Raw genomic sequence first — 19782 nt, 5'->3', positions numbered from 1 at the left:
ACACATGCTATACATCCATTCAACATCCTTGGTACTGTTTACATTTGCATTTCCCCAGTTATATATAGTAATAAGCAACTCCCCTTTGACTTGCAAGGTTTTTAACTTGTGTTTGTCTCAGAGAAGTTTTTCGTTGTTGTGTTAAAGTACTAAACATTTTTTTGAACTCAAAGGGCTATGACAGCATTGTGCGAGAGTTCAGTATATTTGTTCTGACCTTGAATTAAAGTTTGTTTTTGATGTTTTGCTTATTAAATCATTATGTGCATTAGGTGACTCAGTGTTTAAAAGCACACTGAGCTTAAACACTAATCGGCGAGGCGTTCTAACTTAAGTCAGTAAGTCAGTCCACAAATACATCAGTGCTATATGAACCATATATCAACAAAAAAAACCAAGCTCAGCTGTAGGAACTTGTTCTGAACATTGAAATTGGCAATCATAGTCTCTAATTCTGGAACACACCTGTATAAACCATGAACAAAACCTTTATTTGCTTTTATGTAGGTATATATTAGCAATCATGCAGAACTCATGCATAGGCATAGCCACATGGATAAAATATTAATTATATTTTATATTACAACATTTGCTAGACTTACAGTTACAGAACATTAGAAGTTTACCAATGATATATAAAGAAACAAGAGTTCCCACCTGGTAAAAGTTGGGCCAGAAGGTGCTGACTGCCAGTTCAACTTGCCTCCATGTATGAAAGGCAGGTCCAGAAGAGTTCCACACAGGAAAGCCCAATGGACTGTTGTTCTCTTTGACATAGATGTAGAGCTGTCCTGGACTGGAGCCCTCACCACTGGCTGCATAATACTGGAATATAAGGCAGTGTGTATCATTCTCCTTCAGCTGAGGGACAACCAGTTGAGCTTTCTGTCCAGAGAACCTTCCAGAAGTGTTGACCATCATAAAGGCTGAGCCTGCACAAAAAAAAAAAATCCATCTTTGAGTACTTTTACATTGATGTATGTAGCATTTAATAGCCTCCTGTCAGACGGAAAAACAACAAGCAGGAAAAATGGGCCACAGAAATTAGATTTGTAGTTCTTATGATTTACATATTGTATATACTATATGCAGAATATATCGCCAGAGTAAGTCTGACAAATACCATGTGTTCAGGGATTTGAAAGACTATTAAGCCAACAGACATCAATTATTAAACGTTACACGAATATGTATAACACAGAATATGAAACAGCGTATGTTATTCCTAAAGACAAGAGCATGCAATTCATCTAAATGAGCAACTTACACTTGGGAATATTATTTTACTCAATTTATTTCTATATAACACAGTGTGTAAATCTTACTGGTAAAGCCATTATAACTACAGATAACTGAATAATCATAAAAGAAACATAAATTAAGCCAACAGTATGTCCAACAAAAGCGCACACTATATATATATATATATATATATATATATATATATATATATATATATATATATATATATATATATATATATATATATATAGTGTGTGTGTGTGTGTGTGTGTGTGTGTGTGTGTAGCTATCTATCAGAGTCACATACTAATGAGACACACTTGCAATGGAAAAAGGGTGACCAATACTATTAGCAGACTTGTGGACACAGTAACCGATGCAGCTGTTTGTCCCGGAAAGACAACACTCACTAGATACATTGTTCTCAGCAGCACAGTGCAGACACACCAAGGTCAGCAGATACACATGCTACTTCCTCCATCCCAGCAAACACAGAAACACACTCTGCATATTTCTTTAGGTTGGGCATAAAACTATTCAACCACCTAACAAAGTCAAGTCTCAATGTTTTTCTGCACATTCATTTATTCATTGAAGTAAAAAATTAAAGCTATGACCAGTGAGCAAACAGAAACGTGTTTGTCGATGATATAAACCATATGCTCTAAAAAGCATGAATGTGTGAACAGTTTGCTAAGCTAACACATTGACAGAAGGAAGGGTTCAAAACACACAGAGGAAGTGTGTCTTCGGAATGGTTAATGAATAACCTCGGCATAACATTAATAAGAGCTTTTTTACTCTTCGAAACCCGAGTATTGACTCAGGAGGCTGTGTGTTAACACAGATCTGAGAATGTGTGTGTGTGTGTGAGAGAGAGAGAGAGAGAGAGAGAGAGAGAGAGAGAGAGAGAGAGATGGACAGACTAATCAGGAGCCATTTTCACACATTTTAAGTGCATGAAATGGGCTTGGCATGTTTGTTATAGTATGTCAAAAGGGGGAGTTGCTCTGGCCTGCGTCCCCCTTCACTCTATACACTATCACATTTATCACTGTGAACCAAAACTAAATACTGCTTGAAACATGTTTGAATTTTGTTGTATTTTTTAACTATTTGGAACAATATATATTTTCCTCTGCAAAATAAAATGTTCAACAAATGTGTACCTTTTCTTCTACTTGCACTTATTTTTTTATTCACATTTAACTTTCTTTTTTTTTTTTACATTTTACATATTATCCTGCCTATTTTGTCATGTTTTATCTCTGATAGATTATTCACTCTCTACACTAAACCTAATGGGAAAAGGCATATAGTTACAAGTGCGAAGAATGTATTAAAGAGGTTAAGAGAGAAAAATCCTATCCACTGTGGCTAAAATTAATGTAGGAACTGCACTAAAACAACAATTCCTCCTGACAAATTTTCTTAACAGCATGAAAAAAAAGGTATGTAGTCTCCATAGCCTGCAGTCATAATACTAGTGAAGTGTCAGAAAACACAAAAAACAAGCATATTCATGACAGATCCTTCAGGCAAGGGTTATGTCAGAGCACACAGCATGCATTTATCACATATAAATCTGAAACAAATCCTTACGTAAACAGACGAGAGATACAGCCAGACCCACAGTGAAGTTTTGTTGAGCCACAGACTGCTGGAAGCGCTTGTATCACTATCAGTGTTCAACTCTGCACCCACATTTGTTCTAATCCCTTTCTAACATCTTTTTTTGATTTTACTGCATATAGGACACATAAAGGCTTCTGTACTGGCTGTTGAAGCCTGCATTGTTTGTGTTTATTTTAGTCCTAACAAATGGCCCGATTCCTTTTGCATAACTTTAGAAAGGATAAGGTTATTAAGGTATTAATACTGTCATCCAGTCATTTTCATAACCATTGGTTAGCTAAATGTTCCCAATATGCCACTGCCACGTCTGAAAGCATATCATCTGATCCCCAGAAAACAGTGTGTAAAAAGACTGATTAACTGTAGGCAAAATACAGCGTGTATATGGTGTATACCATATGCCACAAGTCATCACACAATGAACTCATTACTGAACTGCTGAGACTGCAGTATATTGGAGCCATCACCTCTTAGTAAGTAACCCAAGACATCTGTGTGTATGTGTGTGTGTGTGTGTGTGTGTGAGAGAGATGTGTTTGTGAGCAAAACAAAGAGAGAAGACTACAATAAATCCATGCCAGGAATACAATAAAATGTTACCCGGGTTATTTGTGTTCATGACTTTTTTTGGTGCCTCCAATATCCCACTTCACGTTGTGCCAGTTAGCACCTCAAGACGGATGATCCAATGTCATTGTCTAGCACTGAACTTGTTAATTGACCCATTACAGGGCCCGTGTTTAGAGCAGGGATTTTTGCGAACAGTTTTGTTAACCATGAAATTCACATAAATAAAAACTCATTTGTTTGCACTAAGCAAACCTGAAAGTCAGACATATAGACTAAAGGTCAGTCAAAATCCAATTCTCTAGAAAGAGATGAAAGAAAATGGTGTGTTGTTTAATTTCAGGCCTTCACCTCCTTCAGCTGCACTGCCATCCTGCAGGGTGTACCATGGAAACGAGAAGTGTGAAGCAGGGATGCAGCAAACAGGTTAGTCTGAATTAGTCCATTAGTATTTCATGGCTACCTTTCAAACGTGGCCTTGAGCTGAAGCCTAGAGAGAGGTGGATCAATAAGACCACAATACTTTCTTAAGAGCAGTGAGGGGCAAATTGAGCTTGAGAGGCTCCATGCCAGCTCTTGACAATCACTACTCCGTGGGTCAAGGGTTATTACAGAGGCACTCCTGTCTATTTCAGGATTATAAATCCCTAATCACAGAACACTATTCTTTTAAGTGGAAAATAAAGAAGGACCTTTGGATAACAGATACATAATGTTTATTTTATTTTATAAATTGAAGGACAAACACGACAAATTGTGTGTGTGCACTTACAGCTAAATCTGAGTGCAGTAGAGACTCAGCATCAAATATGAACAAGAAAAATAAAATAATCATTCTGGTGAACTCTAATTAATACTTCAACATGCTTTTATTCTAAAAAGGACATTTTGTCAGGTCTAATAATGAGTCATGCTGCTAAATAAAAGAAACAAGGGGAAATATGAGTGAGATGAGCTGACTTTTGTGTGGCAGGGCATGACTTATAATTTCTTAGTAGGTGCCTCAAAAACTTAACCAGTTAGCCACTAGTTTCCTTTTTTCTAAATCATAAGCAAAAGAAACAATTATATTTCCATACATTTTTTAATCATGTCCATTACAAAAAAGTCTTCAAATTGCTGTTTGTTAAACTGCCCTTATTGACGAATAAATAATTATTTTAACAGCCCTTTGTTCACACTATCAAGTAGCAAGTCTTTTCATTTGTTTTGTCATGGGGGTGTGTTAACCACAACCACTGATGCTTCTGGGTGTATACCATCTGCATTTTTTTCAGCTCTGATATGAAATATTAGTATCCAAAAATGTTTGTGTATATATAGTAAATATGTACATGTGATAGTTACCTTTATTTAAAATGCATTATATACAATAAAGACATGTTTTCTTGCTTTTTAAGCACCAAGTGAGCGCTAGAGTATAGAGGGTGCTGAGAACAATGTACAACCTGTGCTTTGAAAATGACTGGACAAATCTACTGAATCCAATTGGACTTATCTCTTTACAGCCTCATACCTGTATCCTGGTTATCTGTAGCTTTGTCACATGCTAGTGTGAATGCAGTGCAATTGGCCACTCCACTTAGGTCAGTTTAGATCCACATTTAATTGTTAGTAAATGTGTTATTATTAAAGTATTTTACTGCTACAACTGAGAAATGGTAGTAATCAGTTTAATTACACTAAAACCACTGAATGATACACATTGACATTTACAAAGCATAGAAAACTATAACAATGAACAAGCTCAGCTGGCTGCTTTATAGCCCATACTGGAGCTGCCTTTAATCAGTGAGAAATCTCGCCACTTTGAATTTCCTCTGTTAGGGTCGGTACCTGGACTATGCATGTTTGGACCTGTACCCAATACACATGTAATTATAAGTAGGGGAAAGCTGCAAAAAGACACCTTTACATTGACTTAAGGGCTCCTTTGTGGTAGCAGATGCAAAACAATGAGCGAGGCAAAGCAACATGCTCAGTCTTGTCCATTTGTGCTTTCCGGTATCTCACTGAAATTGAAGGTTGGGGTGTTAAGTTTCCCCCTGGATGATTCATTTCCTAGACAATCATATCGTTTATCTCTTTTAGCCTCTCTGAATTGCAACGGGCAGTGATTTGATCATTCATAAGCACGGTAATGCTGCAGCATCTTAAGAAAACCAGAGAGGACTGCGATAAAAACGGGAGAAAAGAAGCCAAGACAGGAAGTGACCCCTCAGTCGAGATTGAACCTCCCTTTGAGATCCTTCATTAAAACCTTCTATTAAAACCTTATTGCACAGAACTAATTTAACTGAGCTTTAATTATTGACCCCCTAGAGAAAGAGAGGAAAGAGATTGAGAGAGAAAAAAGAGCAAGAGAGGAGAGAACATGTTTGATCCAGCATATCGTTCCACTTTAACATGTCTGGGACATTATCACATCAGCGTGTGTTCCTGACATTTCAGTGGATAGAAGAGAAACACCATTTATAAGGGTAAGCTATTAACCACCAAATAATAGGCACATGTTAAACTTTCAGCCAGCTATATGTGAATGGCAAAATGAAAATTAATGATTTATATTTGCAGTGTCTAAAATACATATTTATATATTAACATATACTGTTATAGTGTCCTTCAAACTGATTTCATGTAGACTTTCCAGTGAGAATTCTCCTCAAACGTGTCTTCCAATATCCTTCGAGAGTTTGCAGGTCACCTCTTTTAAACCCCTAAAATGTCAAGAAAAAACTTTGCACCATCATTTCCTTTAATCCTACTTTGGCTACTTTAGTAATCTTCCAGTAAAAAAATTAAACACTTTAAGATACAAAACCAGCTTTTTGATTTTGAAGTACGAGCTTACAAGCTCAGCTTTTACATTTCTCACACTGTTTTCTGTGGAGCTCACACAAACCCAATAGCCTGCGCTCTCACTGGGTGGGAAATACACCTTATTTCTCTCTTCATGTGGATACCCAGCAACGCGAGCAGATCGAAAAGATCTGAGAGAAACGCAGCAGTCCGCTCTCTCCTCAATTCACATTCAGCCGTTGTGCAACATTTGAGCGGGAGTCCAAAACAATGTGGTGATTGACTACACATGTTACTGCCATGAAACAGGGAAGACCTGCAGTGAGTGGTAATAGAGTGGGGATGAATATGAAAAACAAAACAAGAAAAACCCTACATCAATTCAGATAACATCTGGCTGATGCTACATTTCACATTTCTGTAGCAATTTCATGGAACACTTGGTACATATTAATGAGCGGTTTTTGATCAAATATACATTATCAAGAACGTGAACCTGATAAGCAAACTGAAGTAGTTCGGAGTATAATTATAGCAGATTCTCATCCAAATTTACCTGAATATCTAATAACTTTTTAAAGCTTTGACCTGGAGATAAAGTTTAATGACTTGCCTTCGATTATACGTGCTGAGTTGAATGTTTGATCACCTCACAGTTTAGGAATAAATCTAAATACGTTAAAGGTCTTTAATGTATTCTTCAGTCTGACTCGGCTCCAACATTCTTTCTCTCGTTCACGTAATGTCTCATTTCAAAATAGCATGGAAGCTTTGGCTGCTATAAACCCGACGTGTATAATCTTAAGTTTCTCACCTAAACTAATAGTGATAGCGTAATGTATTGAATTACAACTTGCTGGACATGGCGGGCTATAACAATTCTGTGCTATAAATTCAATTACAATAGCAGATGTGCTCATGTTCCTGGTACCTTATTGTTTTATGGCTCTTCTAATGTACTACAACTGCTTTAGTGGTGCTATCAGGTATCACCGTCTGGAGCAGAAGTATTTTTTGTTGCTTTCCTGAGGCCTCTGATGGCCTTGCGCATTCAGGAGGCATGAAAAAAAGCCGGGTCCCTTGAAAAATTCAATTATGGCTGCATTGCGAATAATGGAGTTGGCATCATCTGCATATTACACACCTGCCACGTGCCGTTTTTATACCTCATTAGACTAACAAAACCATTTTTCCCCTCATACCTCCAGAATAACCGAAGCAATCTGTCTGTGATTTGTGTGCAATAGCATGCGGGACGCGAGTGTCTCAGCGCATGGCCATTTCTGTTCGTGGCATTGTTAACAGCATGCGAGCAGAGGTTATGCATGCATTACGGCTGGCCAGTCTTAAAGTTTGTAGAGGGTGAAAATGCTAAAACAACAGAGGCTGGAGACAGAAGGATAATAACAGAGAAGGGCTATCTGTTCATCAAATGGAGAAATTAGAGGCTGTTGGTGTGCGCTGACAGAGAGCCAGGCAGCCACTGGCAGAATGGCAATGCCTAAGTATCTTCTGACAGGAGAGAACTGAGTGAACACCCTCATTACTCCACATCTGCACATCAACAGGCTCTGCAAAACGCTGTCTCCAGCCATGGTGATCCCAGATAAGCTCCTAGGAAGTGTAGTTACTCAGGGAGAATGCTGACATCCAGTCAAACAGTCCATTGTCTCTTCTTAAATGAGATATTGAATGTGCTTTCTTTGTGGCATCAATACAGCCTTGTGTGTTATGTATAACATCAACAAGAACAGTAGAGAAGCTCTAAGTGGAGGACGAAAAACTGCAGTTACTGAGCTGCTCATTTAGCTATGATCCCAGGTGTCGTTTTCACAGGATGGCAGTTTCTTGGGTTTGATAGAAATGGCCTCCCAGTATCGTAGATCATTCTATTGCTGCTGATTGCCATCAGACTGCTTTTGTCTTTCCTTAGGGATAGGTCCGTTTAAAACAAGTTGTACACATTCAGGTTTACAATGGAGACAAAAAACAGTGAATAGGAAGGCAATGAGCTGTATGACCTTGTACCCCACTTGCATCGTTATAGCGAAAACATCATTAGGTTCGTCTGGCTCGCCCTCCCCTGAACGGCGAAAACCCAAACATTAGTTTAGCTTTCACAGGCCTCGCCCCCTCATGCTTTCCACCACAAAATGGGTCGGGTAATTTCAGCAGTGGTATGCAATTTCCAAAGTATTTTGAGAGCAAATGGCTTTTAAAAGCAAGTGAAGAGCTGTTTATTCATTTCCATAAAGGACACTTTAAAACTGTACAAATCACAGACTAATTGCTTTGTACTTTTATATATATATATATATATATATATATATATATATATATAAAATACTATTCTGTTCATGCTCAGATAACGTTTTAGAAGTGCTTTGTTTGCTTAGAAATCATTACTTCTGAAATCTTCACAATATTATATGAAAACAAAATGTAAAATCCATGGTCGGCTGATGAACTACATCGATGGCGAATATAAAAAATCTATTTACAGTGATTTCTTATCTATTCTTTGCATTATTTTTTTGGGAGTTTGCTCAAACTTGCCACTTTGACTAACTAATGATTTTCCAAAAACTATTCCCGTTAGGTCGCCACAGCGGATCCTCCGCATGTTTGATTTGGCACATGTTTTACGCTGGATGCCCTTCCTAACGCAACCCTCCCCAATTTATCCGGGCTTGGGACCGGCACTGAAAGTGGCTGGGGATGGTTCCCTGACCGAATCGAACCCGGTCGCAGCGGTGAGCGCTGCATCTTAGACCACTAGACCACCAGGGGACCTACTTTGACTAACTAATGATTTTCCAAAAAAAACTATTCACGCAGGCTGTAGCAGAGAGCATCATCTAGATGATGACCACAACTGTAAGATTTTTAAAGTTGGTGTGTGCCAAAAGATGGACCGTCTTTTTTCCCATCCATGGCACGCAAACTCTTTTCAGAATTGATTTTAGCTAAGTGCTGCCTGGCTCTGAAAGGAGCAAGTGCATAATGATGGCGTTAATTCCAAGTTAATGGAAGACACTGTTCTGATGCATGTTTTAAAAAAGCATTATGCAAAAATGCCTTGCCCTGTGCTGTCTACAAGGCCAAGTTCACCAGTGCACTTAAATATTTTAACGAGCTACATGATTGCAGAGGATAAACGTGAGGGAAAAAGCCTGTACATTGTGAGAAAGAGGGGGCAGGATAATAATGTTGGTCATGTTGTACAACTGTCTTGTTGGTTCTGTTCCAGCGAACTTGTTATTGGATGTAAACACCTCCTCACGAATGAGCGCCATTGTTAATGAGATTTTTCTACTCGGGAGGAGACACCAGCTTTCACATTCACATGGATCAATGATTCTGCATCAGACATGATGGATTCGAAAAATAGGTGGGTTACAATCAGGGCTGTTTGTTAAAGTATTACCTTCACAACAGCGCAGGGAAAGAGTGTGAGCAATCGGGAGCTGTTGGCATTATTTCAAAGTGAACTCTTGGCAACAGAAATGAGTATACTGTATTATTAACAATTAAATATTAACAATAAAAAATAAAAGGGTGGCAGGTTGACACAGAAGGTAGCTGTCCTATCCACATTACTCCAGGATAAAAAAAATATTGCTTGGTCTTTTTTCCAGTTTTTAAATGTCTAAAGTTTTGGTGAGCTGTTTGATATGAACTGTTTTCTGAGATGCTTTTCTTCTCATGAAGGTTGCAAAGAGTATTTAGTCTAGCCTTCCAGTTAGTTTAAACCTATCACCCCTCATATCACCCCTGACACCATCATGGCTTTTCTGACTACAGAATTGCAGCTTACTGGTTGTTTGCACCATTCTATATAAACTATAGACAATGCTGTGCTAGAAAGTCCCAGAAGATTTCTTAAGTACTCAAACCAGCCCCTACCGAGAGATAAGCAAAGTCAACAAGCTCACACTAGCGAGAGCATCGTGTTACTTATCCGCTTGAACTTTTCCCGGCGGCAGCGTAACAACTCGTTAGTTGATGCTCGTGGAATGATGAGATGGACAACATTAGCCAATGCATAACCACTTTACTTGTTTTTATGAAGATAGATTAGCAGGGTTACAGTCTTTTCCGAAGTACAATACCCATAATGAATTTCACTCTGGACTTCAATAGCAACTGATAGTAGCCTTAAAGAAACAGCTCTCATTTTCCCTCTAATGCAACAATTGTCTCAGCGTTCGTGTTAATAACACTGTCTTTAATATTCTATAATATAATATACAGGCACGTGCACAGGTAGGGCTCAACCTGTGCAGAGCACATGCCCTTTTTGCCCTTATACTCCGAAGTGCCCTTTTTTTGGTGGTGTTTTTTTTTAATCAATGCTATTGGTCACCCTTTACGTCTGTCTGTCTGTTTTTAGCAAATATTTAGCAAATGAAAGTTCTTAAAACGAGCTTGTGTAAATCTTATTCGATCCTCAAGCTGTCAGTACGCTGATAACTCTGCCCCCTCTATATTCATTGAATCAACTGAAGTTCCACAGCAGCCGCACTGTAGACAACAGCTGAGCTTTTGCGAAGGGTAAATAAATATCTTGTTGTTTGAATAAGTACTACTAAACACTATGTCTATAAAGGCTAATATTTTATTTATTTGATGTCTGACTGACTCACTGACTGAGACATGTGGGACGTCGCCTGAGAGAGAGGGCTAGCATTTGCCATCTAGTCATAGCCAATACATAGCCAACACTTAAATAGCCTGTGCATACAGTAGCATTTCATCTTTTATAAAATGCGATTTTGGCCAAATGCATTTTACCACAGGAAAAACTGAGCGCTCCGTCTATATAAACCCTGTTTATCTATATTATCTAATTATCTAATATTATTATTATGGTTGTTATTAATCGTGAATAAATCTAAAGCTTTTGAGACTATTATTTTGTGTTATTGAATTTGTCATGAAGATGTGACCATTTCTTCCTTTTATGCAGGCTTACTAAATAATCTTGATATAAAAAAAGGGAGGGGGGTGCCCTTTTTCAGTTTCAGCACATGCCCCTCAAAAGGTCTGTGCACGGCCCTGATAATATATAATAATATATAAATAATATAATATAATAGGATTCTCCTTCCAAACAATAACTCTCCCTCCTCCCCTTCTACGAACGTCGTCTCCTGCAGCGAGTCTTCTCAAAGGGAAAGTACCCGGTAAAGATGTTTTCCTCTTTTGTATGTTTTTATGTGGTATGGTTTTAATATAACATGTTAAAAGTAAATAATATTAGTGAATATTGGCTTTATTTTTATTTAAGTAATATTTTTGGTTGTCCAGAACGAATTACCGAAGTTTCTGTTCCTTATTATGGGGAAATTTGTATCGGGATACGAACTTTTCAGGTTACGAATAAAGTACCGGAACGAATTCAATTCGTAACCCGAGGTTCCACTGTACTTAAGTTCACAGACATGTTTTAGAATGACATAACACTGTGTACAGAACAACCTATATTAAGGATAGTATGAGTCCTGCACCTCAACCCCACCAATCTGCACCCCAGATCTCCTCACCTGAAGGGACAACACCTGAAAGAGAATGTTTAGAATGCACATAGTGATGTGATTTTCAGGTATACACGTATGTTTGGCTACATTGTGTATTTTAAATAGAATAAAAAAAATTGTGTGGCAACTGAATTACATGGTGCATAATCTTATTCAGCCCTATGTCTGATGTTTTCAAGTAAAACACATGACAGACATATGTTTCTCTCTATCTGAGAGCTGACAATTGTAACTCTTTCAAACACCAAAATGTTTTCCATTAAAGAGTGAGTCGGACAAGGACAGATGATGGTTGAAGTGATATTGCTTGGTGCAAGTGCTCCAAACAGAGAGGGTCAAAAACAAGACTACACTACACAGATCTGTTCTCAGCATAGAGCAGGAGAACACAGCTGCATGTATTCATGATGGATAACAGGCATTGACAAGGACCGAAATCTAATTAAACTACATTCATAAAAACTCAATCTCGCTTTCCATTCAACTGATTAACCTGAATGGTCCTTCATCTGCAATTTTAAACCTCTGTAGTTATATATGAGTAAAGGCATAGCTGAATACATAAGACAGCACAACCAGAGCTAGCCATTATCTCACAAACCCTTTAATTTTATAGCTTATTGTCATTGCAATATTATTTGGAATTCAGTAGCATTGTGCAATTCCAAAATTGGAAATTGCCATAACAAAAGACACACATGACACTCTCTGGAAAAGTCTTGCAGGTTCATGAACATGAAGAGAACACACACTCACAGAACTAATTTGCCTCAGTGGCTCAGGGGGATGCTGATGAGCACATTTGTTTGTAATTAGATGGGTGTTTTCCCTGTTTTTTCATGTGGGATTAATGGTTGCAACAAGGTCCCTGTGCACATGTAGCAGGACATTGCTGCACCTGCTTTATTGATTAACCTTCATGTGTAAAGCGCTGTGTAAATTGAAGCCAAGGCTTATTGGAAATGGGAATTTGCATAAAGCCGAGGTGACAAATCATTTCCATGTGCAGGATGGGACCATTCGGATCCATCGGGCTTTGGAGGGAGGGGTGATTGCCTGAAGCGGGGTGTGGTAATTGAGTTTATAACTCATTTCAATACTAGCTTCATGTGTAAACATACACAGGAGCTTCTGGGTCCTATTAAGTAAAGTGCTTTGCACACAGAGATGGCTGGACAGTTCTCAGCTGACCTTTACTGATCTCTGTTCTTAGTTTAACGTGAAGCAAATAGTAGGATGACGCTGCTCAGTTTCCATGAAAAAATGCATGGATGAGCAGGTTAAATTTCATTCATTTGAGCAAAAAATTTATTATTTTTGCCATATGATATTCGGTCCAAACTTCCTTGAAATTATTCCAGCGCACAATTGCATGCCCACCAAATTAGGTGTCAAATTTGCATACTTTTCCTCATCAACCATCAGCTTTTCCATAGCAATGCTGGCTGGTACTGTCCACTCTTGAGACCAGATGCAGCTGTGGGGCATCTGGGTGGCAGTGATTCTAAGCACTCTTTATGGAGACTCCCTGATGGAACTCAGAGATGGCTGTGTGCTTTTGGCTTAGCTTTACTCCTAGCGAGACACCTGTGACATGGGCTCAAGGCCTCAGCCTGCTGAAGAGCTGTAGCTTTACACTGGAAACAGAGTGCCAGCAATGCTCCACTGTGCCAGTACAAAATGAAAAAACATTTTAATCAAATTCCCATCCAAGCCCTTGATCCTATCCAACTGCAATGGCATATCTGATTACTAAAGGAAAGATTTTTCTACCATGGCTGTTCAAACTTTACTGGCAACTCATGCATTCAACCATTGATATATCTTCAGTTGTAGCATCAAGAACAGTATCGTGGAATACTGAATTAGTATCCCATAAATTATTTTAAATTTGTTTATTTGCTCTTACATTCTGGGAAGGTTTTGGAGTGTGCTTGTGGAGATTTGTGCTCATTCAACCACAAGGGTGTTTAGTAAAGTCAGGTACTTATGTAGGGTGAGGAGGCCTGGGGTAAATTTCAGTTCATCTCAAAGGTGTTGAAATAGGGTTTAGGTAAGAGATCTATAGCAGGCCATTTCAAATCATTCACTCCAACCTTATTGTCATGGAGCTGGCTTTGTGCACAGGGGTATTGTCATGCTGGAACAGGCCTGGGTCTCCCCTTTCAAGATAAAGGAAGGTAAAGGAAACCCACCCAGAGACATCCTACACGATTGTGTGCCACCAACTATCTGGTAACAGTTTGGGGAAATAAACATATATATGGCTGGAAAGGTTTAGGTGTCCCAATACTTTGGTCTACGTAGTGTATTTATCTATGAAAATCAAGAATGACCTTATTACATGATGGGTCAGAAATCACGAGATTGTAGCCACAAAATAGGATTTGTTTTTGGGATTAGGCCTCCACCTGCCTGTAAAATTTGCCCTTTATACTATATATATGCTTGTACAACATTCTTGTTTGCTTTACTCTGTCTTCTTTGTTGGGATGAGTATTCATATCCATGTTGGTGGACATCCCCCAGATGCATTACCGCTGTGCAGCAGGCAGGCGGTGGACCTTGGTGGATATAAAAGTCGCAGCTGCACAATGTGGAACCCCACTTACCCACACAATACAACTGTTGACTGAATGCATTTAAAAAAAGCCTTTTGTTGTTTGACGGAAGTGTGGCAGTGACGGTGAATGTACACCGGCCGTCAGAGATATTTTGTCTCGCTGTTTCCTGCATGTGGTCCAGTAAGAGTGCAGGAAACCCGATTCAATAGAACACATGAAAAGCAGCCTAATCAGGCAAAGACAAATAACTCTAGTAAATGTGCTATAGGAAGGGGATGATTGTCCTCTTCAGTCCATCGTAGCATCAAGACGTTTCAGGGAAAAAAAATAGCAAAACTATAAAATACACTTAGCATCGGATGTAATATACGTGCATGAATCTGCTGCATGTTGTTATTTTAATATGGATTGTTGCTTTCTCATCAACAGAACTGTACATTGTGCCTGATTACAATGTAGTAAGAATAACATCTTAGTGACAGATTTTGTGTTTGAAATGATGCAGCTCTGGTGATTGTGAGTCCAAAGAAGGTTATCATGGCTATCAAAACGAATACACTGTATGCACCAGAGAGTGATAAAGCTGCACATTTGCCTTAAGTACAGCCCATGTTTTGCTCATTCTAATAAACTATTGATGGACGAACATAATGGTTTATTCTCAAGCATACTTTAATGCATTTCATTACAACATCAATAACAGCTGTTAAGCTATATATCTCCAGCGAGTATAGGCTTTCCCTTTAATTTCATTACACACGAGCTCTAGATTTAAAACTATAGGAGAGCATTAAGATTAGGAAGCGAGGCTTATAAACACTATTGTGAAATCACAATAACCTGTATGTGGTCCAAGGTTCCCCCCTCTTTTTATAATAATAATTAATAATACCGTAATTTCCGGACTATTAAGCCCACCCATATATAAGCCGCACCCACTGAATTTGACGAAGATTTTTATTTTGAACATGTCTACATTGAAACTAATGAACTTTACACAGGCTTTAACGAAAGACAGTGTCTGTTACACAGTGTAACGGGTGAAATATGTTGTGGCTCCTTTGAGAGCAGAGCGGTATTTTGGGAATAGCCTGCCGCCATATTTTTCCGGTATTACTGCATGTGTGCAAGACCGAGGAATATGTCCTTATTATTTTCTGATGCTCATTTCTTTGACTAACCCGTAACGCTGTTGCCAAGAAAAATAAAAAAGCACGAGTTTTGGAAACCTGTCTGTGCATATATGATTTCTGTTGCAACTGGAGTTAGCGAGCTATCCCATGACCCTGATACAACACGTTACAACGGCCTGTATCTAAACAGTAGCCTACCAAGAAAGTCATTGTTCACTGTTTTCCTCCTTCCGTGGAAGGTTTTTCTCCCGATGCTGTGCAGCTTAGAACACAGGTGAGGTGCGTTTTTTCGTTTCCGTTCAGACATTTCATTGGTCTAATGTTATGTCACTCAGTTTTTTGGCTTGAAGTTTGTGAAACCGGGAAAAACCCAGGAAAAATCCATAAATTAGCCGCTTCGTTGTTTAAGCCGCGGGGTTCAAAACGTGAGAAAAAAGTAGTGGCTTATAGTCAGAGAAATACGGTACTTCTTGATTACTTTTAGTCTGTCAATCACCTATAAACATACAGTAATGTTGGATTGAAGGAGTTAGCGTTTTTATGTGCAGCAAGCAATCTCAGAATCCTAATTTTCCGTTTTATTGTACATCCGTTTTGCTGTCAACTTCAAATGTTAATTAGCATACTTTGGGCAGCTGTACATTTTCCGTTGCCTACACACAACCTGCTCTTTCAGCACTCTGTTGAAATGTTTTGTAGTGGGGGGGTTATAATCAGGGAGAAGCTTTACATGAGAACAAACAACTAAATCACGAATCACCCTAAATTAAATTTTTACTTTTTCAAAAACACAGCACGCTCATGATCATCAAAATCACCACATAGAAAACATGCTAGGTAATGCCAGACAGGATATGATTTCAGTCCTGTTGTTTGAAATTGTGGTGGCCTTGCAATGAGAACATACCAGAAATGTGTTAGTTTCTTTGTGAAAAGCTCTGCATTTTAGCCCTTTGCGCATGAATACCTCATTATAATCATTACAGTCAATTTGTATATTCTGTGCTTTCTTTTTCACCCTTTCTTCATCTGTGACAGTTCGTTTTGCCCGTGCAGCCAATTGCCCCCCCCTGTGTGAGCGCATACACATACACACGCAGAAATGCACACAGAGAAGTGTCAAACTTCTGCTGCCAAATTCAAGAAGTACCATCTGCTTCCTTAGAGGTGACAAGCTTACTCTAGACTGGAGGTACTGCAGTGTGTGCATGTGGTAAAAAAAAAGAGAATTCACAAACGGAAAGTGTGTTTACGCTCCTAGTGGCCTAAAGGTATAAATTGTAGGATGTCTCCCTAGTGGATTCCCCCTATTTACAATGTAAACAGGCGAACTGGTGCAGAAAGGGGAGAGGTTTAGGGAGGATGCAGGCCCATGCCATGACAAAGTATGCCTTTATAAACTAGACTCAGAATGCCTAAAGGAAGAGCAGAGTCTAGCCAAACCTGTTTTGTTTAGGGTTATCATTATTTCATGATGCTGCCGATAAAAAGATACCAATGTAACTCTTTTCCAATTGGATTTTTTATTTGTATTTTTTTAAATAGAAAAACATAACAAGAACTTTCTTACAAAGCAGCTATATTTGTGCTGAATGCATACACTCGAGAGAGACTTTCTCTTTCTCTTTTTCTTAAGTGCTATTTTTGTTCCTGTTTCTATATCATGCATGTAGGAACATTCAGTCCATGGCTGCCTCGGATCAAACCATCATCCATCATCATACATTTAGGCTCACTACCAGGGTCTGGCTCCAGTTCAAGTGGACCCTCCCCTAAACATAGCCTCTGCTTTAAAAATCAATTGACAAACACTTCTATTTAGTCTTAATCCTCTAAAAGCATCCTGGTCACCTCTGAGCTCACCTCTGGCTGCATGTAAACATGGGAGGAACCCGGGAGGACCATGAGTCTGACTCTGTCTGCGTCTGCGGTCACCTTCAGCAACCTCTCTCCGAGTTTTGAACTGACTCCATTTCAATCTGGATTTTATTTGTCCTTTGAATCCTGAAGCGCTCTCCTCTGCTCTCTTCTCTCCTCTCCTCTAAGTGGATCACTCCAGGCTGGATCACTTGAAACCAATCTCATATATACACATACACCACCTCTCACACAAACACACTTCCAGGTGATCCATCATTGTCTTATTAAGCTCTAAACATGGAATTATTTCTGGTAATTGTGCCGTGGCGATGGTGATGGCGCGAAGGCCAGCTGCAGTGGCGGGCTCGTCTCAAACAGCACCTTGTTACTGCCTTCTGATAAAAGCCGCTCTTCACTGGGCTCCACTCATTACTGTTAAAACAATCTTGCTCATGAAAGTGATTAGAAATAATTGGTGCAGGTTGTTGCTCTTTCCATATTCAGACTTCCAAATCAAAGAGACCAAAGGAAAGTAAATGTGAGCTCAGATCAGTTTGGGAATATATTTGTTCACTTATGCAGTAGCACCTTAGAATATTAATGAACTTAATAACCTTGTTTTTTTACAAAACACTTGTGTACCTCTATATCATTAGAGATACAGGTTTTAAACTAAGTGCTGATCACTAACCAAATGTTCCCTTCTCCACTTTAGTCTAGAGGATGCAATGTCAATGGTTTCCAAATTTTTGCCTGACTACAGAATAGTTTTTTTCACTTTGCCTCATTTAATTTTACATTAACTTTGGACCAGAGAAGACAGCAGTGTTTCTGGATCAGGCTCACATATGGCTTCTTCTCTGCATGATAGGTTTTTAACCTGCATTTTATGGATGGCACTGTGAACTGTGTTCACAGACACTGATTTCTGGAGCGGTTTCTAGTCCCATGCAGTGATTTCCATTACAGAATCATACCTGTTTTTAAAGCAGTGCCACCTGAGGGCCCAAAGATCACAAGCATACAATATTGGTTGAATGAGGGTCAAATCACGTTCTCACTGCAATCACGCCAAGGTTCGTTTAGCGGATGACTGGGATCATTTCTGTCAGGCTTTGGTCTATACAGAGTGTAATGTGAGGCGTTCTCACCTGCATAAATAAATCTTGCCAAGCGGACAAACTGAATGAACTACATGTTATATGTGAAAACACCAAGCTACTTGCTTGAGGTATAAGCAGGTTTTTTTCTGTTATGTGTACCCTGTACGTGGTCTGAAAAGCCTTGGTCTAACAAGGGATACATTTTTATTAACATTATGGCCTGTATGTGTACTGGTTCCTGACTAAATGACTTTGTTCTACAAACAGGTGACTGCTATCAATTCAGTACAGACATAAACATGCATTAAACACACTGCTGCTCAGATTGACAAACCAGCATGGACTGCTGTTCTTTATAGTGTCACAGTTACTCATCCGTCTCCAGCCCAGATGCCAACTCGCGTGTGAAGGGATTCTGCTGCAATAGCAGCCATGAATTGATATTGTCAGGATCTTCCACTATCGTGGCACGTGCTTCCAGTTTTTCGCGGCCATCTTGCTGTTTTTCCCGCACCACCTGCTATTTAAGGACACCCAAGACATTTAAAATGATTATGACCACAAAACCGAGCAAATAAGGTTACGGGCATTGATGCAATTTACAGTCATGGGGTTTATTCCATCATTTATAACTCTCAAAATGTTATGCTGCTGTTAAACTGGCGTTGAGGTGGTATCAAAAAGTTTCGAGACTAGCTCTGTTTACAAGAAAGTACTTAATTCATCTACGTTTACACACTATCACCTTCAAAATTAGTCCCCCTGCACAGCAATGCAGGACTCCCAGCATTCCTGTAATTTCTGGAATCTGTCCTGCAAATCTTCTTTTCAAAGCATGTCAAGCACCTTCCGTGATTTGCATTGGATCTCTGCAATGTTGTCAAAACAGAGACCTTTGAGCTGGATCTTCATCTTCGGGAAGAAGACAAAGTCTGCAGGAGCCCAATCTGGTTAGCAGGGTGGGTGTGGAAGTGAGATCATGTGGATTGTTCTCTGATGATCATCATGCACAATTTGCTGAATGGTTTCGACATTTTCTTGGGTTGATCTCTTGTCGTCTTCCAGGGTTGTTCTTCGCTCTTGAAGCATGTGTGCCACTCAAAACACCTCGAAACACCTTCTCTGTCCCACAGAACTTCACCTCTGCTTTTTGTTCTAACTTGCTGCCCATGATAAAATTGCAGACATAGTAACGCATGTGGTCAGAATAGCACCAGTTAGCACTATTAGTCCCGAAACCTTTTAAATTCACCTCGTATGTACGTGCTAATAGATACCATCAAGTGCCAAATACAACAAGTTTAAAATAGAGCACATGCCCCACCATGATTGGTGGATT

General features: G+C 39.1%; 1 protein-coding gene across 15 annotated transcripts in view; it reads right to left on the bottom strand.

The window, feature by feature from the left end:
• ptprma (protein tyrosine phosphatase receptor type Ma) overlaps positions 1–19782 on the bottom strand; it is a 204258-nt gene that overhangs the window by 127255 nt on the left and 57221 nt on the right. For all 15 annotated transcript variants that reach the window (XM_046846529.1, XM_046846530.1, XM_046846531.1 and 12 more), the window contains exon 3: positions 658–932. In XM_046846529.1, the coding sequence (XP_046702485.1) occupies positions 658–932 (275 nt within the window). The remainder of the gene's footprint in view (positions 1–657; positions 933–19782) is intronic.

The sequence above is a fragment of the Silurus meridionalis genome, chromosome 4, assembly GCF_014805685.1.
Source record: "Silurus meridionalis isolate SWU-2019-XX chromosome 4, ASM1480568v1, whole genome shotgun sequence".
Taxonomy (NCBI): Eukaryota; Metazoa; Chordata; class Actinopteri; order Siluriformes; family Siluridae; genus Silurus; species Silurus meridionalis.
This window is presented reverse-complemented; position numbering and strand designations above follow the sequence as displayed.